General features: G+C 46.2%; 1 protein-coding gene across 3 annotated transcripts in view; it reads left to right on the top strand.

Moving 5' to 3' along the window:
- GRB10 (growth factor receptor bound protein 10) overlaps nt 1–26191 on the top strand; it is a 270181-nt gene extending 243990 nt beyond the window's left edge. For all 3 annotated transcript variants that reach the window (XM_075558149.1, XM_075558150.1, XM_075558151.1), the window contains 5 exons: nt 786–902; nt 1774–1840; nt 2060–2147; nt 24883–24976; nt 25680–26191. In XM_075558149.1, the coding sequence (XP_075414264.1) occupies nt 786–902; nt 1774–1840; nt 2060–2147; nt 24883–24976; nt 25680–25826 (513 nt within the window). In that variant the 3' untranslated portion in view covers nt 25827–26191. The remainder of the gene's footprint in view (nt 1–785; nt 903–1773; nt 1841–2059; nt 2148–24882; nt 24977–25679) is intronic.
- The last annotated feature ends 932 nt before the right edge of the window (nt 26192–27123 follow it).

Genomic DNA, 27123 nt, shown 5'->3' with positions numbered 1-27123 from the left:
GGTTTCCCAGAGTGTCCCCAAAGAAAGCACATCCTTGTCAGGGGGACAGCGGCGGCCACCGCATCCTGTTGCACAGAAGATGAGTAGTTTTGTAGTTTTATCAGTTTAACTGCTGTGGACAAATGCCTCTTCGATTTTTCTCTGTATCCCCCCCTTCACACATACACACACACACACACACACACACACACACACACACTCACTCCCCTCAAGGTTGTGTAGGTAGCTGGCTCTGTTTGAGGACTCAAAAATGTGAACAGCCACTTGCAGCTCTGCTGAGAAACGGATTTTTCTGACCTGTGAGTCTGTTGCTAGTCCTCCTCTAGAATCCAGGGAGTGCTTGGGCTTTGTGTTCGCACGCCTCACCTAGCTTTCTAAGGATGCGGTTGGAGCTCAGGGTCTGAAAAGGTCCTTCAGTATCTATTCGTGTGACATGGCAACAGATGCCACAGAAAGAGTCCTAGTGTGTCCCTGAGCAAATATACCTCAAGGCATGAGGTGGTGTTTAGTGATATTATCCCAGCCTATTGATACCTTTTGGTACTGTGAAATAATTGCAACATTGTTTAGTCTTTGGAAGGAAAACCAAGGCCGTTTTTAGATGAAAGGTTCTAGCATTGCTGAACTGTTCCCCTAAAGGAACGCATTTTCTACCTAAAACTTGGAGGATGGCAAAGGTGGGACGGGCTCGTCCCTCTCCTCCGTCCTTGGCCCTCTTGAAGACCGTCTCGTGCTGCGACTCTCCTGGGGCCGCTGTGACTTGTTTTCCTGCCTCCACTTTCCAGCGCAGTGTCTCCGAGAACTCCCTTGTGGCCATGGATTTTTCTGGGCAAACGGGACGAGTGATCGAGAATCCAGCTGAGGCCCAGAGCGCAGCCCTGGAAGAGGGCCATGCCTGGAGGGTAAGCCCTGGCTGCGCCCATCTAGCTGGCCTCCCTTGTGGTTGCAGCCCCACCACTCGGGGCTGCTCTGTGGGTGTCGGCAAGCAGGTGGGTGGCTGGCTGGAGGTGTCTGAGTTCTCAACAGCAGGAGGCACTTAATAATCGGGGTTGCGCCACGTCCCCATGGCAACCACAGAGGGCCCAGGAGCCGAGGAGGCCTGCTCTACTGATGCGTTTATTCGTGGGAGTCCGGGGCGGAGTGCACAGAGCATGATCGAGACTCCACCACTGATAACAGCATTGCCCCAGAGCCCCTTCACCTCTAACGCTTAGATCCTCACCTCCAGATGGGGAGAATGTCCCCCATTACTTAACATATTTTTTCTGAGACTTTAAGATAATACATGAAACATGAGCCTGGAGCTCAGGCTCAGAAAACATTCTCTATGTTTTCACCTCCTAGGATGAGGCAAAAGGAGAAAATCCTCAAAGGTCAAGGATTCTGTATCAACCACTAGTTTGTGAAACTGCTTAAATTTCGCCCGTTTACTCGTGATTTTCTCCTGTGAGTTACCGGAGTGTCACAGTATTTTCTTCACCTCTCTTCTGGGTCACACCAGGACTCCTTTCTGTAAGACTTGCCGTATTCACCAGAAATCTACCAGGTGGCTTTTGGTTGTCATCATTAATAACTAGGGACCATAACATGTTCCTCAGTGAGTAGCCCTGGGTTCCGGGTGGCCTCACTCCGTGGATAGTGGCCTTTGGTCATGGCCTCCGAGGTGCTTTCTGCTCTAGCACCGGCCACTTGCCCTGAGGTTGACTGCATGAGTGACTTGTTGGTTGTGTCGGTCTATTGTCGCCAGTGCTAACGTGGGGATTTCTTTTGCAGAAGAGAAGCACACGGATGAATATCCTAGGTAGCCAAAGCCCCCTCCACCCTTCTACCCTAAGTACAGGTAAACACAGCACGTTGGCCTGATCTCTTTGTACATAAGGGGAATCAAATGGGTCCTGCGCCCCCACCCCCACCCCCCACCCACCCCCCAGCAGCATTTGAAGCACGTGCGCCATGAAAAGTGGCCACAGTGGGGATCGTGGGGCTCGGAGTTCATCAAGACTTAGTTGTGCTCTGAAGAAGTCAAGATCCTAACTTCCTCTTGTCTGTTCTCCAACAGTGATTCACAGGACACAACACTGGTTTCACGGCAGGATCTCTAGGGAGGAGTCCCACAGGATTATTAATCAGCAAGGACTTGTGGATGGGTAAGGAAAGAACTACCACTTTCCACTGTTTGAACTTGTTTATTTTTCTGGACAAACATGATTTAATTATACCGAGCACCCTAGCTTGGCAGTCAGTAATTTCAAACAGGAGAAAACAGAGGATTGACGGATTAAGTGGTAAATAGAGGTGATACAGCCAGTCAATGGCAGGGGGAGATTCTAATCCATTCCTTGGCATATTCTATCTATAATGATCTCTTTCCTTGATGACATTCAAACACACTAAGAACACAAATTAGTTGTATTCACCTAATAAGATAATTGTTTTTAATTTTACCTGCGTATTTTGATTGGTGTATTTTTTTTCCAGTTATGTTTTGTTAAGAGGGTGCCAGCCCAACTCATAGTCACTTAAAACAATGAAGATCAGATTTAATGTGTGTGTTTGCAGTTGATTGGGTGGAAGATCAGATTTAATATTTTTGCAGTTGATGGTTGTGTGTGTTTAATGTGTGTGTGTTTGTACTTGATTGGGTGGAAGATCAGATTTAATATGATTATTTGCCGTTGATTGGGTGGAAGATCAGATTTAATATTTTTGAAGTTGATTGGGTGGAAGATCAGATTCAATATGTTTGTTTGCAGTTGATTGGGTGGAAGATCAGATTTAATTGTGTGTGTGTGTGTGTGTGTGTGTGTGTGTGTGTGTGTGTTTGCACTTGATTGGGTGGAAGATCAGATTTAATGTTTGTGTGCCATTGATTGGGTGGCTCTGAACATCTGGGTCGGCTCAGCTGGAGCTAGGTGATCCAGGATGGTTTCCCTCACTTACCTGGTGTTGGTTATTGTAAATGGCCTTGGGTGACTGGCTTCATGGGTCTAGCTGGTTAGCCTGGATGTTTACACATAGTGGCAGTTGCCGGAAGCTCCAAACAGCAAGAGTAGCCATTATGTATGTAGCACAAATCCAATTTCGCCTTGGTAATCAAGATCAATCACATCACTCAGTACAGTAGCACCTGTCTTTCCCTGTTGAACCAGAGGCACAAGAAGCCCATAATGTCCAGGGAGCATTCTTCACTGGAATCAGTGTGGGGTTTCCAAGTGGGAGTACCATATATACTCGAGTGTAAGCCAACCCGAATGTCAGCCGAAGTAACTAATTTTACCACGAAACTGCATAAAAGTGCTGAAAAACTCAGCTTATACACAAGTATATATGGTATTCCTCCCTTTTGAACTAGGACCTGCAGACCTGGAGAGCATAGGGTGGCTGGGAAAGGAAGTAACACTGTCGTAAGGGAGTCACTAAGACAGACTGTGAGTGGTGCCACTCCTTCCTTCCTGGACCCATGAATCCTGGCTATTGGAAACACTGCCCTGTAGATGGCCCCCTGGTTTAGAGAATATACAGCCATCTGGATAGCAGTGCCTCAGCCCTGCAAGGGGGTGCCAACTACCGGGCACCATAATTGTGTCTTTAGGCGGCAAGTCTATTGTTCTATCAAGCTGGCTGCTTCAGGGTGTTGAAGAGCCTGGTCTGACCAGCCGATTCTGTGGACATGGGTCTCTTGCCCCACTTCTTTTGCTATAAAGTGAGTTCCTTGATCTGCAGCAATGCAATGAGGGATATCATGCCAGTGGACAAGACATTCTATAAGTCCACAAATGGTAGTTTTAGCAGAAGTAGTACTTGCAGGGAATGCACAGCTATACCCAGAGTAATTGTCGATTCCAGTAATAACAAAGCTCGGCCTTTCCATGACTGAAGTGGTCCTAAGTAATCTGGTTGATCTCCCCAAAGAGTCTTCCCATTTCTTGGACTTGGTGTTGGATCTGCTGCTGGCAGATGGCGCACTCAGCAGTGGCATGTCCATGCTGCTGAGCCAACACATAACCTCCATCCCCACCACCCTGGCCACTTTGTTCATGCGTCCATTGCGCAAGGACAGGAGTGGCGAGGGAACGTTTCCACAGAATGTGTCATCCTATCCACTTGATTGTTAAAGTCTTCCTCTGCAAAGCAGAAACACTTTGGTCAGCATTCACATGAGACGCAATTATCTGCACTTCTATGCCCATTCAGAGCGGTCTATCCACATACTTTCCCCACACTTCCTTGTCACCCATTTTCCAATCATGCGCCTTCCACGTCTCCGACCACGCAGCCAAGCCATTGGTCACAGCCCGTGAATCGGTATACAGTTGTATATTTGGCCCTCTCTCCCTCCAAACACACTGAAACACCAGGTGAGCTGCTGGACGTTCTGCCACTGGGAGGCTTTCCCTTCATCACTGTCCTTCAGGGAGCTACCAGAAATGGGCTGCTGCTGCTGCCCACGTACACGTGGTGCCTGCATGTTGTGCAGCAAACCAAGCACGCGTGTTCTGTTCCTCGGTGAACTGGTCGTAAGGAACTCACTAGGAGGCCACAGATCCAGACTGGGAAGAGGAAGGTCCTGGGACATAAGTGGAAACTGGAGCCTTTTTGGCCGCGTCTTCATGCAGACGAATTATACCTTATGTCCTTCCCTAGGCTGATCTCGTGTCTACTGCTTCCATCTAATGAGGGAATGCTGCTGTGCACTTCCAACTCCCTGGCTCTGGGGGTCAGGCAACACCCAGGGCGGGACGGGCAGCTCAGGCCCTGGTGACGTGATGGCCATGGGGTGGTGCTCAGGCTCCAGTAAGGCCCAGTCATGGGCTAAAAGCAATTTTTCCAACGGGGATTAGCTATCTGCAGAGGATGGAAGGCCTTTACCCCCAAATTCTGAGGGTCTGCACTGCGATTCACAAATATGTGCCTGCCAAAGTCCCTAAACTGCATCTGTACCTGCCACGGACACCTCAGGCACCATTGGGTCACCTAGGTCTGGCGGCCCACGTAGCAAAGCAACTTGCCCAGCAGCCTGAACCTGTTACAGAGCCGGCAGCTATTTGAGTCACTTAATACATGTGTCAGAATAACACACTCGGATGCGGGATGTGCTGCCTCCAGAATCCAAAAGCCCCCCCCCCCGGCATTATGGGAGGGACCAGATGCAATAACTTATCCCTCACTTTTGTAGGAATATCTTGACATGCCCCATACCACTAGACCCCTAGAAATTTCACTGGGGTAGAAATGAGGTTGATTTCCCATTCTCTCACACAAAAACGTTGCACCAATGAATTGAAAGTCATTGACAGATCTTACTTACTGGGACCAGCCAGTATAAAGTCATCAGTATAGCGGACTCGTGAGACATTCTGTGCAGCAGAAAGGCAAAAAGGGTCCCTGCGGACAAAATCATGGCACAGTCCTGGAGAGTGGACACGACGCTGGGCGGGAGAGTTGTGCAAGTGTACAGTTGGCCCTGCCAGCTGAAGAAGGCAAACTGCTTCTGGTGGTCCTTTAAGAGCAGAAATGAGAAAAAGGCTTTGGTCAGCTCAGTGGCTGCAAGCCACCTACTAGGAGAACAGTAAAACCATGTGTGGAATAGCAGCTGCAATTGCAGTCAGCACCGGGTTAAGTTTACAACAATCCACTGTCACTCTGTAAGAGCCATCTGCTGTTACTCACCCGGGCCACGTTGGTGCGTTAAAGGGAGATGGTGGGGATGTGAATCCCCACCACGACATCCTGCAAGTCCTTCATGGTGGCACTAGCCTCTTCATTCCCTCCAGGAACACATTATTGCTTTTGGTTGGCTATTTTCCTAGGCAGAGGCACTTCTCATGGGTCCACTTGGCCTTGCCTAATGTGATAGCCCTTATCCCCTTGGGAATCCGTTGTGGGAGTTCTAGCTGCTGAGTCACGTCTATTACAATTAGGCATTCTTGCACTGGGCAAATGAGAACAGGATAGGTTTGGAGACCCACCAGGCCCACAGTGGGATGACCTGAGCTAAAACATCCTTAGCAACTGACGGCCATATGTCCCCACTCTAACTGATGGGCCTTTAAAACATTTTGGATCTCCTTGAAGTCACTCATAAAAGGCCACCAATCCCTTTGGGGAAGGCTGGTAGACCTAACAGTAGAAACCTTTGGCGATGTGCACTGTGGTCCTTCCTCCAAGGGACCGGGCCTCCCCTGAATTCAAGGGATTGTTGGCCTGAACACTGGCTCCAATCTGGGAAATGATTGAGGGCTCGTGCCTCTGTCTTCTGATGATTTCACTTGGGTGGCTGTTCACCTGTTGTAGAATTCTAAAGGTCTTTCTTAGACACATGTGAGTGTCTATGAACTAGTCTTTCTAGTCAACCCAGGCTAACACAGTCAGGTACCAAGGTAATACAGCTCCAGGTTTTCTTAATGCAGGCCCTCCTGTAGCCATGCTTCAGTGAAACAGCCAAATAAGCCATTAAATCCTCTCAACCCCTGGAGTTGAAACATTCAACAAAGAATCTGTGTTTAATGGGCCCATATCAATAAACTCAGACCGAGCTAACCTGGTGTGCCTTGCTTCAGCAGTTCACACCCTTAGGAACCCTTCCCATGAAAATTCCCCAGATTCCTGTCTATATATATTAGAAAACTCCACAGTTGTTTACAAGTACAGTGCACTTCTTCATGGGTCTCGGCGTTAGTCTGGGTTGACTAAAGAAACATATTCATAGAACTCTTGTGTGTCAGAGAGAACTTTATATATACAAGAGCAATTGAATATTGAGAAAATATCCCAGCCTGATCCAGATCAAGTCCATAATCCGATATTACCCCATATATCGATACTAGTCCATAAAGTTCTTCTTTCGACTCACACAGCCATGCAATGACACAGAATGCAGGAAGATCACAGGCCAGTGGATGGGAAGTCTCGTGGATCCAGTGGTGGTGTAAGCATCTCAGCACTGGCAGGGGTCTCCATGTGGCTCCTTCAGCTCCAGGGCTCTAGTGTGGCTCCTTGTGTCTTGTTGACAGGGTGTCTTGCAGGGAGTGTGTCTATGTCCCACCTCCAACGAGCTATTTATCTCTCTAGCGCCTCCAAATGAGGTCATCAAGCTGTGACCTGATTGACAGACTAAACTCCACCCCTTAGTATCTAGTTGACACGAGATTATGTAACTACCACAGTCACCATCTGTGCCTCATCTTTAGGAACTCTGAGGCTTAGTTCTGGTTATAAGACTGGAAGAAATAATGAGTGGTGAGGATATTTCCGGGGACTCAGCAGTATCTTGTAAGGCATCGCCCCAGCAGTGCTCCAGACGCTGCCCCACGTGGTATCCCAGCAGGCACAGTGGGCTGGTCTACTCAAGTGTGGATGATTTTACTGACAGTGGGTGAGCCTCCTCCTGTGGGCGGGTAGAGCTACTGACTGAGGGTGCTCCGTAAAATAAAAGCTCTCAATATCACCATCTTCCTGAACATCACCCTATGCCCCAATCCCATGTTTCAGGGTCCCATTTCGTTCCAGTTAATGCACCTGCTTTAATATCACCCACTGTTCTAAGCTTACACTTCAGCTGTCCCAGTAATGCAGCTCTTCATAGGAGTATTTGGGATGAACTTCAGGATTTGTTTTTTCGGCAATATCAGCTCTGCTGCTGGAAGAGAGAAGACTTTCCTTTGTAGCACAAGAAGAAGCCTCTACATCCTTTATGCAGTTGCTTGAGTTATGTTTCTGAGGTTCCGAGTTCACCCCTATCCTGTACCATGTCTTCTGTTGCAAGAAATACCACCAACCAGCTTCTCTGTGTGGCTCTTCCTCACAAAACTGCTGAAGACTATTAAACACGTGATCACCACAGCCCAGCCTCTCACCAGCACTTGGATATTGGGGATATTCACCTTGCCACCTCTTACCGTGGATCAACAGTCCCCTCTTTCGGACTCGTGACAGGCTCACCCATACTTGCAGAGGCCTGCCCAGTACTGTTAGGCCTCTTCAGGCCAGAGAAGCACTTTAGAAAGCACCTCTTTATCATTGGTTTCTTTAGATCTTCTCTCAGTATCAGCGGTAATAGGCTGGGTTCTCCAGAGAACCCAAACCAAGACACATACTAACATAGAGAAGTTTATACTGTGAGAAGGTGTAATGGGAGAGCAGCCCACACAGCTTCAGCGAGGGAGCTCAGTCTAATTCACGTTCATGTCTCATTTAATGTGCTGGAGGGCTTTCCAACTCACCCGGCTACCAGGCCTAAGGGCCAAAGAAGCAGGAGGCAGAAGGGTGAGACGTGAAGAACGGGGGCAGGCTGCCTAGTGTGGTGAAACACAGTCACAGTGGAACTTCTCAGCATGGCCACGGAAGAAGGCAGCCGGTCAGGGCAGTGCAGAATGGTAACTCGGTGTAACTGGTCCGAGCGGTGCAGTGCAGTGATGCAGGGAAGCCCACAGGCAGGGCAGTGTGGCGACGCAAGGCAGTGAGGCCTAGTGGTGCTCGGTGATGATCGCAGGTAGCCAGCTGAGCAGCACACTGGTCACTGTAACAAGGGGAGAGAAAAAGGTACAGCCAGGCCTCCACGGCATCATCTTCTAGCTAAGCCACGCCTAGGATATGTCACTATTGCTGCCACCTGATGGCTAGGCTAGACTCCACCTATATCTTCTTGCAGGTACCATGTGGGCACATAAAAACTAACCATCCCAATGCTGCTCACAAGAAAACAGCCAAACAAAATGAAAAGCAAAGAACATATAAGACACTCAAAAACAAACTGCAAAATTGGCGAGATTTTCAATAATAACCAATATACATGACCTAAACATGCCATGCCAAAGGCTGAGAGTGGCAGAATTGAATTTTGGGGGTGGGTGAGGGGAGATCTATCCTTTTGCTGTTTGCAGGAAACACACCTTAAACATAAGGATACAAACAAATGAAAATAAATGGTTATAGAAAAATATTTCATACAATTAGTAAACAAAAAGATGTTGACTATAGTGATACCAGATAAAATAAACATTGAATAGAAATTTATTCTAAGAGATAAAGAAGGACACTGCATAAAAATGAAAGAGTAAGTCCATCAGGAAGATATAAGTAAATATATAGTAATAATGATGAATCAAAATACACGAAGCAAATACTGATTGATATGAAAAGAGAAATGGACAACTTCACTCTGTAAGGAATTGTAAATCACTTTCAATTGAAGACAGAACAATTAACAAGATCACTAACGACTTTGAGAACTTAGGGGAAAGCAGTAAACCAATTTATCCCAACTCCAACCAGCATCAAAAATATATACATATCACTAGCTAGACTTTTAAAAAAAGAAAATATAAGAGGCAAAAAACAATTGCAAACATTAAAACAAGTGACCATCTAGCTGAGAAGCAACAAAGGCCACATGGAGGAAACACACCAGCCTGTGTGATCATAAGGTGTCAAAGGGACCAGGTACCAGGCATCTAAGACCCAGAACAGAATCATACCCAAGGTAAATAAGGGGGAGGACTGGGGGGGGCAGGCAGAATTTGGAGTGGAGAGCCAATGCCCATCTGTAGACAAGTGGACATACCCCTACAGAGGGGTCACAGGGAAGCCATTTAGGGTGCAGTATAGCACCGATGAAACATACAACTTTCCTCTAGTTCTTTGGTGCTTCCTTCCCCCATTATCATGACCTCAGTTCTACCTTACAAATCGGATTAGACCAGAACATGCACACTGCTACAGGTAAGAGCCTGCAACACACGGAATCCAGGATAGATAAACCCCCCAGGACCAATGATGAGAGTAGCGATACCAGGAGGATTAGGGGAGGGGGGTGGAAGGGGGAGAAAGAGGGACTCGGTCACAAGGATCAACCTAACCCCCTCTCAGGTGGACGAACAATGGAAAAGTGGGTGAGGGGCGATGGAGGATGATGGAAGGTATGAAAATAATCTGTAACTTACCAAGGGTTCGTGAGGGAGGGGGACGAAATGGGGAGCTGATATCAGGGGCTCAAGTGGGAAGAGAATGCTTTGAAAATGATGATGGCGGCAAATGTGCTTGACACAATGGAGAAATGTATGGATTGTGATAAGAGATGTAAGAGCCCCCAATGAAAGTATTTAATAAAAAAGAAATTAAATCTGACAATTCAACCGATCAGTGATAAAGATTATACTGGTTACTTTGAAAAATTGTACCTCCGATTTGACAAACTAGATGAAACGGACACATTCTTAAAAAATACTCCCTTTCCAAACTAGCACTCCAAAAACCAAACTCACTGCCATCGAGTCAACAAAGATTCATAGTGACCCTGAAAGACAGGATGAGATTGTTCCTATCTGTTTCTGAGCATCTGAATCTTTATGAGAGTAGAAAACCCTGTCTTTCTCCTGAAGAATGAATGGCTGGTGATTTTGAACTGCTGACCTTAGAGTTAGCAGCCCGATGCGTAACAACTACCTCACCAAAAACAAAATAAAACAAAACTCCTTGCCAGTGAGTCAGTGCTGCCTCATACAGGACCACTCCTCCACCCCCCTGGGGGTTTCCGAGACTGTAACTGTTGACAGGAGTTGAAAGCCCAGTCTTTCTCCCGTGGAGCTGCTGGTGCTTTTGAACTGCCACCCATGTGGATTGCAGCCCTACACATAACCACTATACCACCGGCTCTCCCAGTGCTCCTGACTGACACAGAGTAGAACATTTAAAGCCATGTCAAAAAAAAGATGCCCTCCCACCACCATCACCAAAAAAAAAGAAGAAAAAATCTATCAACTAAAGCCTAGATTACTGCACTACAGCATTCTACCAAACATTCCGTTTACATCATTCCTATTCCATCAACAAAAGTCTAGCCACAACTTCAGGAACCTATCAAGTAATCATACTCAGTAATCAAATGAGATTCATCCCAAGTTTACCAGGCGGGTCAGCTTTAGAAAATCAATCAAAGTAACTCAACATACCTCTGAAGTAGTTCTCTGCTTATCCTCGGTCTCTTTCCTCTTTAAAAAAGGAATTGGAGTAGAGAAGGGGAACCAGTTACAGGGATCTACAGGTGACTTCCTCACTGGGGGATGGACAACAGAAAAGGGGGTGAAGGGAGACGTCGGACAGTGTAAGACACCTTATAGATTATCAAGGGTTCATGAGGGAGGGGGAAGGGGGGAATTGGAATCTGAATCAGAATTTAACTCTTTTATAGAATAGTTGTGTAGTTGTTGACATTTCACAGTATTAAGCCTTCCTATCCCCGACTTGCAACATTCTTCCATTTATGGACGTCTTGTTTTGTTTTGTTTTGTTTCTTGTAGTGGTGCTTTACAATTTTCTTTTTCTTTCTGTTTTTAAGATCATTTTATTGGGGCTCTTACAACTCTTAGAACAATTCATACATCATATGGTTTTCTTTGTGCAAGTCTTTTGATTCTCTCCTTAGGTTTATCCCTAAATAGTTCTTTGGGGTGGCTATTGTAACTTTGCTGTTTCTTTAATTGCCTTTTCAGAGATTTCTTCATTAACACACAGGAATCCGATTGATTTCTGTATGGGGTCCTGTACTCTGCCAAGTTGTCAAACCTTTCTATTATTTCCAAAAATTTTCTTTTCGAGTCTTTGAAATTTTCTATATAGAATTATATGATTTGCAAATAGCATTTACTTCTTTGCCAACTGGGATACCATTTTTCCCCAACAATGTTATTGGCATATAGTTCACAAAGCGTACAATTCAATAATTCAGTCCTATCAAGAAGGGTTGTACAACCATCACCATAATCCATTTTAGAACATTTTCTTCATTCTTATACTTGTGGTTATTAACTCCCCGTTTCCCCACAACCTCCTCTGCCAAACCCCCAAAGAACCATTAATTTTGTTACTGTCTCTATAGATTTACTTAGCCTGGATTTCAGAAAAATATTTTTTAAAAAACAAAAAACTAACAACAATAACAAAGTAGAAAGAAGAAAACCTCAGTCAAAATGAAAGCAGGGGAAAAATTGGAGCAAATTTAAATGGATCATGATAATAGGATGCTAAATTTTAACCTAAATGCATCTGCAAAAATCCATTTTCCATTGCACTCTGCTTAGCAACTAGGCTGTTCACATTCCTAGTCCATGGTCAGAGGGGATTCCCCTGGGGCTTACTTCATGTGTATTCTCCCCTCTTATCTATCTATCTATCACTGACACAGCTTTACAGTAGGTCAAAAGGAGATCGAATGATAAGGCATTACATTTTAACGTCTGCCGTAATCGACCTCACATTGCTCTCTGTCTGATAACAGAGCTCTTCACACCCCTCAACTGCGATCTGAGGGGCCGTACAGAGGCTTAAGTGGACCCTGCATGTGGATTTTGGCGTCCACTGTCATCTGTAGTCTTCTGCAGCTATGGCCATGTTCATTATTTAAGCTTTCGTCCCATTCCTTCCTTTAGATTTGAATTATTACTCAATCGACATAATGTATCAATCCTTGGGTCACATAGGCTGGTGTGCTTTTTCCATGTGAGCTTAGTTAACACCTCACTTTCATGGCTGCTTGATTGAAACAAGCCTTTTAAGACCCCAGACTATAGCTCTGGCTAAGACTTCCAGCACAGTGTTGAATAGAGTAGTGATCAAAGACATTCTTGCCTTCTGATTCCTGTTTGCTAGTGAGTGCTTTCCGTTTCTCCCCACTGAATGAAATGTTGACTATTGGTGTCGCATATGTAACATCCCAGCCCCGTCCAGATCAAGTCCATAAGTCCTATAACAGCCCATAGATATAATACTAGTCTACATATTCCTCTTCAGACTCACACAGCACATGCGACGATGCTGATTTCAGGAATACCACGGGCTGGTGGGTGAAAATTCTTGTGGATCCAGTGGCGGTGGAAGCATCTCCAGGGCTCCCTCGGGTGTCAGTGTGGTTCCATGTGACATGTCAACAGGAATGTCATGGGCCAGTGGGTGAAAAGTCCTGTGGGTCCATTGTCAGTGGAAGCATCTCAGGGCTGGAATGGGTCTGCTCGTGGCTAGTCAACGGGTATACGAAGGCAGAGAGAGTGTGTGGGCCACCTCCAAGGAGAAAGCGGAAGCTCCTGAATCCTCATGAGAAAGTCACACCCACCACGAGGCATCCTCAGGCTGTGATCTGGTTGACAAGATAAACTCCACCCCTTCACGCTACACTACCATAATTTGTTAACATTTTTTATTGTTTCCTTTTTAAAATATTAATAAAACATATTTGTTTTCATATGGAGTCTTCCCCTCCTTAAACAATAGGTAACCAGGTGCCATGGGCTTGGTTCCGAATCATGATTACCTCATTTGTGTCAGAGTAGATGCGTGCACCATAGATTTCTCTGTGGCTGGTTTCGTAGGAGCAGGTAGCAGGGTCTTTCTTCCGAAGTATCTGAGTGAATACAGACCTCTAACCTTTTGGGCAGCTAGCTAATGCGGTCGCTGTTAATACCATGCAGACACGCCAAACCAAAGGTGTGTTCTTCTTCAAGCAATTCCAGTTCACAATGACCCCGTATGCAACAAAAGGGGCATAGTCCTGCACTGTCCTCCCAACGGCTGCTAACAAAGGCAAACCTACAAAACCCAAACCTAGAGACATCGAGTTGATTTTGACTCATAGGGGCCGTCATGGGGTCTTTGAGACTGCACGTCTTTATAGGAGACATCAACTCTCTCTGGGAGCAGCAGGTAGATCTGACCTTTGGCCTTAAAGTTTGAAGTGTAACACTTAACCCAACAGTGTCACAAGGGTGCCAGGGCGAGTGGGGGTCCCATCAACACAACACAAGGTGCTTGCACACCTGGGACCACCTGGCCACAATGAGCTTGTCATCCAGGTTCCTTTGTCATCCCCTTCCCCTCTGGACAGGCTGACACAGCTTGGCTTCCTGACCTGGGAACAGAGTCTGAAAGAGGGGACTTAGACACACTGCCTTTGAGTGAACTCTGATTCACAAAACCCCACCAGGCAGAGTAAAACACCCGCTGGGAGTTCTTGAGACTTAATCCACATTTTCATGGAGGCTGAAAGCCTCTTCCCCAGAGTGGCTAGTGGGTTCCAAGTTGCACTTAGCAGAACAATGTGTAATCCACTTTGCCACCAGTGGGGAATGGGGTACAAAAGGTAGCTAGCTATAAATATGCTCTACGCTTTCTCCCTAACAAGTGCTATGATTAGTGTACTGTTCACGTATGGAGAGCGTCCTCGTTTCTCAGTCAATCAAACACTCGTAGACATCGTTTCCGTATCTCTGCTCTCAGCCAAGCTCCGTCTGACAGCAGCAGTGATAGTGCTCCTTCCACATTCACTCCTGAACATCCCATGAATTACTGGCAGCTCTCGCTGTACATCTCCAGTGTTGCAAAATCATGTTCAACAAAATGTTGCTCGTGCGTTATATTGATGATGATGTTTGGTCATTTCCACATCCTGGTAGGTCACCTTTCTTTGGAATGCGGATCCCTTCACTCGGTTGGCCAGGGAGCTGCCATCTAAAGTTCTTGGCATCAATGAGGGGTGCTTCCACCACTGCGTCAGTTTGTAGAACAGTTCGCGTGGTATTACGTCATTTCCAGGAACCTTGGTTTTTTGCGAGTCCCTTCAGTGCAGCCTGGAATTCTTCCTTCCATGCCATTGTTCCCAAATCAGATGCTGCCTCCTCCAGTGGTTGAATATCCCCCACTTGTGTATGGTTCGTTCACTTTGTATTCCTTCCTTTATATGCTTCCTACAGCTTCCATGTTTGGCCCATAGAATCTTTGAGTATTTCAACTCAAGGCTGATGGGTTTTTTCCACAGGAGATGGGCTGAGTATGCTCTTTGATGTTCTCATTCTAATTCTAGGCCTTTGCTCATCTTATACGAGGTGGTACCTCCCTCCAAAAACAAAACAAAAAAACAATGGAAAGAAATCTCCACTGGATTAGAGGGTCGTAGTATCCATTTTTCCTGCTAGGCAAGCATTGAGCAACTAGCTCTGAGTTAGTAGTGCACCTAGTGTCATTGCCTGGGAAGGTTCTCTCTGGTTACAGTGAAATCTTTCGTCAAAGCAGTTTTGCTCAAATATTGTTTTTTGTGATGACTGATTTAAGAGAACAGTGCGGCTGTGAAATTTTTTCTCCTGCTCCGGGTAATGTGCTGCAGAGACTGTTGTGATATTGAACACAGCTTACAAGGACAGCGCTATGGGAGAAACTCAAACGTACAAGTGGTTTTCTCGTTTCAAAAAAAGTGAAATGTTGATTGATGACACACCTCATTCTGGATGTCCGTAAACTTCCCAAATGGATGAAAATATTGACTCGTAGTGCATTTGGAATTCATTCCACCAGGTCAGACTGTTAATCAAGTTTTCTATTTAGAAGTTCTGAAAAAAAATCTGTAACAGGGTGCAACAAAAAGGCCTGATTTGTGGTGGATGTGGACGGGGGACTGGTTTTGCCACTACAACAATGCATCTACTCATGCAGTCATCTCAGTACCAGCTTTTGACAAAAAACACCATAGTTCTCTTGCCCCATGTACCTTACTCACCTGACCTCGCTCCATATGACTTCTTTTTGTTTCCGGGAATGAAGAGGGACATGAAAGCACAGTGATTTGACTTTTTGAGAAGAGGTGAAGAATAAAATGAGGGAGATGCTATCAGCCATCCAAACAGATGAGTTTGAAAAGGTTTCCAAGAATGGAGTCGTAGATTTGCCAAATGTATTAAGTGTAATGGAGAGTATTTTGAAGGTGATAAGATTGTTTTGTAAAAAAATAAATAATAAATAAATTTAAATACATAGCTTTTGGGGGAAAAATTCCGATTTGGGGGTGATACCCCCTAGTAATGCTTTATTTTGTCCTCTAAAGCTACCTTTTGAGATTTTTCTATTCAGCTCATTTACTTTATCATTTCTTCCCTTGCTTTAGCAAACTTCAAAATCTGAGCCGTCCATTAGAACTTAGTCCTTCTATCTATCTAGCTATCTATCTAGAAAGTTTCTCCTTTCAAGTGTCTAGCAGGCCTTGAAGAGAGGAGCCTAACTTGTGAAATTTCTTTCAGTGGCATTGTTGAATATGTGTGTTTCCAAACCCAGAGCAGCGTGAACAGTGAGCTTTGGAATGTTTTAGGGGTGTCGGTGTCCTATCTGGCCTGTGGAAATAATTCTGAGAATGTCACGACCTCACCGGGTGACACCATATGGCAAAAGAGCGAAGCTTCCCCTGTGAGCCGAACATGGTATTGTAGCCACTGAATGTTTCTGCCAGAGGCCCATGACAGCATCTGAGGAGTGGGCCTCTCAACGTTTCTAGGTGGTAACTCTGAGGGCAGGTGCATTGTGGGAAAGCCCTCTAAGCGGAACTGAGACAAGGCCATGGGGCTCCAGTTGGAAGGTAAAAGCCTGCCCTTGTTCCTGGACACAGGAGCTCGGGAAGCCTCTGTTGGGTAGGTTAGCCGAGTTTGCCCTGGTGAGTTGTCCTTCGCCCCGCCCCCCTTTTTTACAAAAAGGTATATGTCAGATGAGCCCTGGTGACTTAAAGGTAAAGCCTTCAGTTGCTAACTGAACGCGATTCACACCCGCCAGCCACTCTGTGTGGGAAATGGGGGCTATGTAGCCTTGGGAACCCTCTTGGGGCAGCTCTGCTCAGTCATACCGGATCACTGGGAGGCAGAATTGCCTCAACGACAGTTAGTTGGGATTTGAATATGGTCAGCTTCTCCTGGAATGGATCCATTCCAGTCTTAAGAGCTCTGAGGAGAAGGGGGAGGAGGAGATGAATATCGCCTCTTAGTTCTGCCCCACCCCCCACCCCCGACACACCCTCCTGGAGATGCTGCCTGTTGTATAAGCAGACACTGTCGTCTGCTCTGAGCAGCCTCTTAGGCTACAATTGTCGATGAAGACATTAGGTTTCCAGAGACACAAAGGTAATGGGAGCATTTAGTGATGCCACATCCCCAGCTACTCTTCTTTGGGAGGAAATGTGTCGAAAACAAGGTAAATGAAACAATCAATTTCTAATCTTTACCGCTCCCTGCAGAGATAATGGAAGCAAACCAATTGAGAGAATCTGAGGAGAAGAAAACAACTTTGAAAGGCAGTACAAATATGAGAACTTTTATATAAAAGAGTGTTCCTATGGCTTTAGTTCCACATTATATGTGGCATTGGACAGAGAAGCCTAAGAAAGAAGGCAGCATCAGGGCCTTGACTAAACCTGGAGGGTGTCTTTGAAATCCCTGGCACCCAGGTAGCTCGTTGATGCAGATGTGGGTGTATGCATTTCTATTTGTGTGTGTATCTTCCCAAGTCCCCTGTGTGTGCACATGTGTGTGTCTACCTGTGTGCACGCACACACGCACCCACCAGTTCCCAAGCAGCCCTGTCAAACACTGAACTCCTTGCTTGCTTGTGGTCTTGTTACCCACAGCCCATCCCCGTCTCTGGAGTAGACAGAGCTTGTTAAAATACGGCTTTAACTCTGTAGTTTCTGAGTTAAAACAAACAAAGCAAAAAAAATCAGTTGGCACTCATGGTCATTACCTACGGGATCTAAAGATCTAGTCTCCCTTGATCCCACCTGCCCCCTGCTTGACCCTGGCCAATCTCCTAACCTTCACTGCACCATGCAGAGACAGTGGAGGCAAGCTCATTTGCACACCACCAACCTCAAGGCAGTTCCCACTCTCAACCTGCATGGTGGCAGCACCACTAATGACAGCGACACTGTCAGGCTAGAGAAAGGCAAACCGTCAATTCACAGGTACAGGTGTGTTCAGGTAAAACATGTTTAAAAACTTCTGTGATTGGCGGGTAGCTGCCGACAAGTGCTCTCTGTGATCTTCTTTGTCATATCCTTGTTAACGTGCCTTAAAGAAAAAGGAAAAAAAAGATCGCATGGAAACAGTGACTTCCACGGATCTCTGGCCAATTAAATTGAAGGCAGCGAGCCTAGATCAGAAGGTTGTAGTAACTGGGAGGATCCTAAAGGGGTGGGTGGCATGATAGATTTCAAGGACATGGGATTTTTCAGAAAGGTATTGAGAAAATTTTTTAAAACTGCATTGGTGAATGAAACAGCCAGGAAATTTGCAATGAGGAAATGGTTTCCCTTCATGACAACGCACCTGCTCATTCTTCAAGGATGGCAAGGCCTGTCTAAAGGGAAGTTCACTGGGAAACAAGCCGTATCATCCAACCTTCTTTATAGCCCTGAGCTTGCCCCTCTGGCTTCCCAAAACTCAAAAGACAACTTAAAAAGGAATCGTGTTTGAGGCCCTCAAGAATGCCAAGGCTGCCATTGGTATGTGTTATATAAACCAGAATTCAGAGTTCTTCAGGGAGATATTTGAGAGATGGAAATACCACCTTCAGATGGAGGATATTGGGACCAAAAATAGCTTCACGGTTGACTTTTTTGTGTCTTAAAAGAGTTTTCTGTGATTTTTGTTAATGTTTGTACTTCCTCTCCTATGTAATAGTATTTGCCTCATTTATTTTCATCCTTTGCACTTCCTAGTGCATTCCTTTTGCCAGCGGTCATCATGTGCTGCCCTTCCCCTTACTGTCTATTGCCTTGCCCTCCACCCAGTTAGAGCATGTCTACTGTCTAGGTAATGATTGGCTTCCGTCCCCTCCCCTCTCGGGTCTTCATCAAGGAATGTTCCTTGACTTCTATAATAGTAGCCTCGGCAGGCTTCGGCCTGGTGTGATTTCATTCATTTCCCTCATCCTCACGTCCTTCCAGGTGACCCACGTTAGGAGCGCTCTCACAGATGCTTCATGAAGTCATTGTTCTTTAACTTTCTGAAGCATTTCATTGTCTGTATGTGCCATCGTTTATTTGTCTCATAACAGGCACTTGAGTCGTTTCCGTCTTGTTGCCACGTGAACGCGCTGTGGGGAACATGGGCGTGCACCGATCTGTCTGTGTCCCAGCTCAGCTCTTGCTTCTCTGGGTACCCCGTTAGTGGCGGGATCCCCGGGTCGTGTGGCCTAACATCAGATCCTACTAGAGGAGAAAGTACTGCCTTCCTTGCTGACACACATTCATTTCTTAAACTCGAAAGCATTCCTTTGGATTACTTATATTGTAATTGTCATTTTCTGTAAAAAAAAAAAATGCTGGTGTGGTAACACTTATTGAGTGCTATAGTGCAAAATACTTTGACTACAACACCGATAATCTTCCCAAGATCCTGCAAAAGACATGCTAATGACCTTTCCCAGATAAGGCAACTATCGGTGAGAAGCAAAGTTACCCGTCCGTCCATCATCGTGAAGTTAAGCCCAGGGTGCCTTTTCAAGTCCCAGATTGTTGCTGTCTGTTAAGCCATGCTGTTGTCACTCTGGTGCGTGACCCCTTGGTGGACGGTTTCCGACCAACAGCTTCAGGCAGTACCAGGGAGTTTTAAGCCTTGGGGCAGCCTTTTGGGGGGGATCAGAGCCTGAGCCTGAGACACAGATGTTCAGTGTCCCCTGCCTGGCATAAGGGTGCAGACTCCACTCGCCCTGTAGCGGAGTCTCTCCAGAAGCAGCTGACAGTTAAGCAAACAGATCCCAAGATGACTCCTTGTAACCTCACAGCCAGAGGAGAATGGCGCTCGGGAAGGTTTTGACTGATCATTCTTTTTCTTTTGTTTGGAAAGAAACTCCCAGGCTTTTTTTCCTGAGGCAACTCTGGGCAAACTTTACCCTCCAGCCTTTTCCTTAGCACCTGTGCACATTAGCCATTTATACCATCGGGGCCCCCTGTGGAGAATGTCATTTTAAAAATTTCATACCGCTATTGACAGCTGCCTGATACACAGTGTAGAGCAGCCAGCCCAGCCTTCTTCCTCAGAGCCGCTCGGGAGTTTGAACCCCGGCCTTTTGCTTAGCAGCTAGGTGCTTTAACTGCGGTGCCACCTAGTCTCTCCTGTGGGTCCCTACGAGCAATAATTGTATATCAGGAATAAAATCATTTTGCAGAAAGAAAGAGGAACCTAGCCTACCAGGCATCTGTGACCAAGAGAGGAACGAGCCCTTCTGGTCCCCTTGACCTCGCTTCTGCCACAAGCAAGCCTTTGCCTCCTCACTGTTCCTGCCAGTCTGCTGAGCCAAACTGGGAACACCCCCCCCCCCCGCCCACCCAGGAACACAGGTGTATGAAGCACTGTACGCAGCGGCCAGGGACGCTGGGAAAAGCTGACGGAGTCTAGCTGCTCCTGACGCTTGATTTCTTATACGTCTAAAGTGTGTTTCTTCTTAGACCTGGTCTTTTTCGCGATGTGGATGAAGATAAAAGCACTTTTTTTCCTCTCTACCCCACCCTCCCGGTCTCACCACTCTCACCACTGGCCCTGTCCTAGTTTTTAAACATTTTTAAAATTTTGAAACCATTTCCAAATTACCTAGTTATTAACCTTATGGCACATTTACTTTATCCCTCCTTTTCTCTACTAATTTTTCCCTCTGAACCAATTGGGCCTATCATGACATGGTGCCCCTTTAATCCTAATTACTTCAGTGTAAAATTTCTATGAATCAGCCAAACCTATGGTTTTTGAGTCCACTCCAATTCAGGTTGACCTTTGGCATGACAGAAAATGTTGCCTGGTCCCAGGATGTCTTCACATGCCTTCATATCCTTGAGTCCACTGTAGCCACTGCAGATTTTGAATGCTTTGTCACCTAGGAATTCATCTACTGTGTCACACTATATGTGACACCATTCTGCTGTGATCCACGGGGCTTGATTATCTTGTTTGGGGAAGTAGATTGTCAGGGCTGTTTCCTCGTCGGTCTTACAATGGAAGTTCCGTGGAAACCCGCCGACCGTGGGTGATCGGCCGATCTTTGACATGCAGATGACCTGGCTCCCAAGAGCATAATAGCATGCAGGTCTCCACATTATGACACATGGATGGATGGTGTGACCATGGCGTGATGGCATTATGTATGCCATTGATCCTAAGCCAGTGCCTCATGATCTTACAGGACAGAGTAGAACAGCTCACGTGGGGTCCTGGACTGTCATCTTTCCGTGATCAGATTGCCAGGCCTTTTCTAACATGAACTGATGGGTGAGTTTGAACCATCAGCTTACCAGTCCAGGGCTCCTTGTAACAACAAGACCATTAAAAACTCAGGAAATTTACATTGATTTAATTCTATTCTCTAATCTATTGAACTAATAATTTTTTATTTAATCTTGTCCTAATTACATCTTTTATAGCAAAAGGAGAAAACTACCTTAATCCTGGATAGTATGGCTTTGGATGCCTTCAACTCAGTTCCAGCTCATAGGGACCTTATGCACAATCGAATGAAACACGGCCTGTGCCCGCGCCAGGCACGTAGTCGTTGCTGTTTGAGCCCTTATTGCAGCCACTGTGCCGATGCATCTCATTGAGGGCCTTTTTGTTTCACTGCCTCTTTCCCTTTCCAAGCATGACGTCCTTCTGCAGAAATGGGTGCCTCCTGACAACATGTCTGAAGTACATGAAATGAAATCTCATTATCCCAGCCTCTTACAGAGCGTTCTAGCTGTGCTTCTTCCAGGACAGTCATTTGTTCTTCCGACAGCCCCTGGTACACTCAGCACTCTTCACCAACACCATCATTCAAATGCATTCTTCTTTGAGATTCCTTCTTTGCTATCGAGCTTTCACCTGCATGAGGCCACTGAAAATACCATGGGGTGGGTTAGGCATGCCTTAACGCTCAGTGTGGTATCTTTGCTCCTCAACACTTTAAAGAGATCCTGTTTGTGTTCGTCTGGGTTGACTAGAGAAACAAATCGAGAGACACTCATATGTGTAAGAGAGAGTTTTATACCAAAGAGTAATGGTATATTAAGAAAATATCCCAGCTCAGTCCATAAGTCTGATATTAGTCCATATGTCACATACCAGTCTATACATTCCAACTCACGCAACACATGCAATGATGCCAAATGCAGGAAGATCATGGCCTATGGATGGAAAGTCTTGTGGATCCAGTGGCAGTGGAAGCATCTCCAGGGCTCTGGCTGGCATCAGTGTGGCTCCAGGTGGCTTGTTAAAAGAAAGGTGAAGCAGGGAGAGTGTGTCCCACCTCCAGGGAAGAAGACGGGAGTTCCCATGATTCCCCAGGAGAAGGCCATGCCCATGCAAAGGCCTGATTGACTGTGATCTGATTGACAGGCTAGACTTCACCCGTTCCCTCCAGTTGCCCTGCGATGATGGAACTGCCACACTCTTCAACAGATTCATCCAATGTGATAAGCCATTGGATTTCTTGACTACTGCGTCCATGAGTGTTGACTGTGGATCCAAATAAAATGAAATCTTTGATGTGATCATCTTATGTATTTATCATATTGTTGTTTGTTAGTCTGGTTGTGATGATTTCTGAGGTTTAATCAATACTAAAGGATACTAACGATATTGTTTGATAACGTCCACATTCTGTTGAGTCACCTTTCTTAGAAATGAACACAAATACGATCTCTTCCAGTCTTATCGGCCAGGTAGCTGTCTTCCAAAGGTCCTGGCTTAGATGAGAAGCTACATCTAGTCCCGCATCAGTTTGTTGACGTATTTAAGTTGGTTTTCTGTCCATTCCTGGAATCTTGGTTTTTCACCTATGCCTTCAGTTCAGCTTGTTTTTTGCTAACACCTTCAATTAATCTTCCACGTTGTCCCATCAGTGCCCTTGCCTCTTGGTCATATGTTGTTGCTGTTGTGAATGTGCCGTGGAGTTGGTTCTGATCAATAGCGACCCTGTGCGTGAGAGAATGAAACACCACCGTCCTCCCACTTGTTCCTCTGCGAGCCCATTGTGGCAGGCACTGTCTCAATCCACCTCCCGGAGGACCTTCTTTTTAGCTGCCCCTTCACTCTACCAAGTAAAACGCCCTTCTCCAGGGACAAGTGTCTCCTGACAACATGTCCAAAGGTGGTACGGTGAATTCTCACCAGCTTTGCCTCTAAGGAGCTCTCGGATCGTACTTCTTCCGAGACAGACTTGTTTGGGTTTTCCCTTTAAGGAATTAGCTCTTTGCCTGTGTACTTTAATTGCCTTGTTCGGCCGGGTTGACTAGAGAAACAAATCCAGTGGTGTTCATATATGTGCAAGGAAGAGCTTTATGTCCAGAAGTAATTATGTACCTAGGAAACAGCCCAGCCCAGTCCAACTCAAGTTCATAATTCAATACTAGCCCATCAGCCCTTCTTCAGACTCACACAAGCACATGCAGTGATGTAGAATGCGAGATGCGCGATCACAGGGTGGTAGGTGCAGAGTTGTGTGCATCCAATGGAAGTGGGCGCATTACCACTGGGCTCTAGAAGAAATCAGGGTTAGCCTGCTGGAAGGTGGATGCAGAGTAAGAAGAGGCGGTTCCCAGGGTCCTCCCACAAGGCCACACCCACAAGGAGGCACCCTCAGGCTGTGAGCTGATTGACAACTGAATACCACCTCTACACTTTTATACATCTTCAAGTTGACATGAAATTATGTAACTACCACACCTTCCAACCTAAGGCACTCATCTTCCCACTATATCAAACCGTGTACTTACTACTAATGATGTGGTTTTCAGTGACCAGTTTTCCCAGTCTTCTACCTTGTCTGTTTTGTGTAGTCTGCCTTAATCTGGAAGCTCTGCTCTGCACCAGGAGTGGCTCAGGTTGTATTTGAAATGCCGTGGCATGGATTCAAGCTTCACAGAAACACCCAAGCCTCCACATAATGACAGTGACAGAGAAGTGGTGGAACCTGGGTCAATAGTGCCCTGGAATCTGGGACACTCCATCTGTCTTCCCTTGGTTTTCATAGTGCTGACATTTCTATGAATATAGGCAGGTTATGATAGCATGGCCCTCAGTTGAACTTCATCTGGTTACCCGTGACTAGCTTTAGGTGGCTCACTTTGAGTAGGAAAACCCAAGGGTCTGGTGTCTTCATCAGGGCATCGTGTCAGGAGTCCCATCGTGGCCGGCAGTGTCATTCCTGCTGATGCTAATTTGCACACTAGATGAGGACAGTATCAGGTTCTCCGCTATAAGTTACTGTCCTTCCCTTTTTATTTTATATGCTCTAAAGGGAGATGCTTGGAGACGAGTTGAATGTCGGTTCTGGTCCTACGTTCATGTACCGGTTTTAGAATTGAATACAGATATTTCCTTCATGGATTTGACTATAGTGGTTGCAAAATGGTGATTTTCTCCTACATCATTCCTTCTGCTGCTGGCATTCTGCTCCGAGTTAGAGCTGATCCTTCCCTCCAGTTAACTTATTTGCTCAGTTCTATACGGATTCCTGTTCTAGTTCATCACCTGAATACTCTGTCATTCGGTTTTATGCCCACAGTCTGTCCCTCGGGACCCTCCAGGCTTCCCGCATGTGTCCTTTGAGTAGGTTCACATCATTCTTTGAGCATTTCCTTCCTATTTCATGGCACAGAGTGTTCCAGTTTCACCTGGTATGTTCCACACGGCTTATGATCAGCCACGTCTCCAAGGAGTCCCATTTGGGCTGGGTCCCATTGGGCTGTTGCTATTCAGTAAAGCATCACTGCTTCGAGCCCTTTCATCAGACACAGGCCGGAGATGGGGGTCCGTGTTTATCCACGATAGCTCCTGAGCAGTGCTCAGCTGCTAACGGAAAGGGTATACCCCACGACGCGCCCCAGAAGAATCCCCTAGTGAGACCCCCTTAAAGCTCTTCCAGAGGACAGGCCTCCTTTCACACACATGGGCTCACCCTGCATTTACCTAGACTTGACTGTACCGAGTAGTTAGAGATAGAAATAGATACACGCACATGTACACCATGCATATACGTTATACATACATGCACTCGCATTCAGCGTCCTAGGTGTTTAAATTGTTATTAATAACTTGGTTCTTTCTTATCTCGCAGGCTTTTCCTCCTCCGTGACAGCCAGAGCAATCCAAAGGCATTTGTACTCACACTGTGTCATCACCAGAAAATAAAAAACTTCCAGATTTTACCTGTAAGTATTGATGCTGTCATAATCATCCTCCCTCCCCCCAAGTGCAAACTCATCGGTGGTGGCAGAGTGCTTATACGCCAGACTGTTAACCGCAAGGTCAGCCGTTAGAAGCTACCAGCTTCTTCTTCTCAGAGGAAAGAACTTTCTACTCCCGCAAAGAGTTACAGTGTCAGAAGCTCACAGAGGTAGTTCGACCCTGTCATATGGGGCCGCGCTAAGTCAGCATCGACTCCATGACAGTGAGGGGTTTGGGGGATATAAGTTTAAATATTAGGTAGTGTTAAGCTCACAGATGAGATACTTTCCAGAGTCTCTGTAAAGGTCGCCTATTTGAAATTTGGGACAATGTTTCTGTGGAAATCAAATGATCCAATTGGACAGCCCTGCTCTACCAAGTCCACCTTTGTTGTACTCTCTTGTATGGAACCAGGGTGATGAAATTACTTCTCTTGCACTGTGTGCTGAGAGGGACTGAGAGCCCTTCTGCATGAGCGCGGTAGCTAACGGGTGAGCCAGTGGTGGCTCAGCCAGCAGCACATCCGGAGCCAAAGCTCTCCTCTGACCATCCGTCCTCCATGTTTCTTGCCTGCCCTACTGACGGCGTGGGCATGTGCTTCCCTTAGTAATGTCGCTGCAGGCAAGACAGGGCTGCTACCACCTATCAGCCGGGCCTCTAACTTGGAAAGCATTCTTTTGTCTCTAGTGTGAGGATGATGGACAGATGTTCTTCAGCCTTGACGATGGGAATACCAAATTCTCGGACCTGATTCAGCTGGTGGACTTTTACCAGCTCAACAAAGGAGTTCTGCCCTGCAAACTCAAGCACCACTGCATCCGAGTGGCCTTATGACCTCAGACCTACTCTCGGCTGAAGACTGGAGGAAGTTACACTGGAATGAAGGAGAGGTCTGTAGACTGGTTAAGAGCGCGTGTCTGTCCTGCACCTTGGTATGCAGAGAGAGATGGGTTTGTTCGGTGCCATCCAACCAAGATTGACTAGTTTGTTGGATTTAGCAATGATTCGCTGCTGAGAAGCCAGCGGGATCACCTCCACATTTGCCAAATCACGGAGGGTGTGAGAAATCAAGTGCTAATTTGAGAATAAACTGGAATGATCATCTTGGCTGGGCCACTTAGGAACAAGAACTGAAGAGAAATAATTGGAAATGGACTCTTGCCCTGGAATAATCTTGACAATTAAAACTGATATGTTTACTTTTTTGTATTGATCACTTTTTTTTGCACTCCTTCTTTGTTTGAATATTGTATTCAGCCGATGTTAGGAGGGGATGTGGCTTTTAGTTAATAAAAGCATCAAACCCGTTTCTAATGGGCAGAATTCAAAGCCTGAATATTGGTCTCAAAATGTCTCCAGAGGGCGCTCCTCCCCTTTGCAGGTGACCACAGTGTGAATTCAGTTCCCAAATTACAAACCACCCCCACCTCTACCCAGGATACTTGAAAACTTTTATTTTTCAGTTCAAGGTGTTGACTGTGGTAAACATCTGGTATGATCTGTAGACCCAGTCAATCAGCCACAGTCTGTCAGTCATTTCTCTATGCACAGATGTTTAATACTTTGTCGTTAACGTGTCTTGTCCTCCACAGTTCTGATGTTATTCCTTTGAAAAAGTCACTGCTGTACAGCACAGCAAGGCTAAACAACCTCGCCTCCAGTTTGATACAGCCCAGCCTTCCTGAGACACCTCCAGCCCCAATGTCCATCACCAGAGGTGCCACAGAATTCACCAGAGGGGCCACTTTTAGCCTGGAATTTTTCACAGCCTCAGCCCATTCTAGAATGATCACTGCCTTATTCCCGCTGCTGCGCGGTGTGAGTCACTCTTTGGCTGACCTCCCTCTGGGTATTAGAAGACTTGAGAGAAAGTGGCACCCAGCTGGCTTCCGGCAGTGTCCTGTGGGTTTCCATTGGTGACGAAGGCACAGAAACACTACAGAGGGCACAGACACAGCCTGACATTTAAAGGTTTTTTGCTAATGACCGTCCTGCTGAAACCCACCCCCACCCCCCACCCCCACTAAGCCAGGCAAATAAAAGGCAGCTAGAGGCTCCTCCTCTGCTGGCTTAGGCTCACAAGTACCTCAGTGTCACAATGATTGTGGACATGGACATAGTCTATTAACAC

This window comes from Tenrec ecaudatus, chromosome 9 (genome assembly GCF_050624435.1).
Source record: "Tenrec ecaudatus isolate mTenEca1 chromosome 9, mTenEca1.hap1, whole genome shotgun sequence".
Classification (NCBI taxonomy): Eukaryota; Metazoa; Chordata; class Mammalia; order Afrosoricida; family Tenrecidae; genus Tenrec; species Tenrec ecaudatus.
The sequence above is the reverse complement of the archived record's forward strand: the minus strand, read 5'-3'. Positions and strand labels throughout refer to the sequence as shown.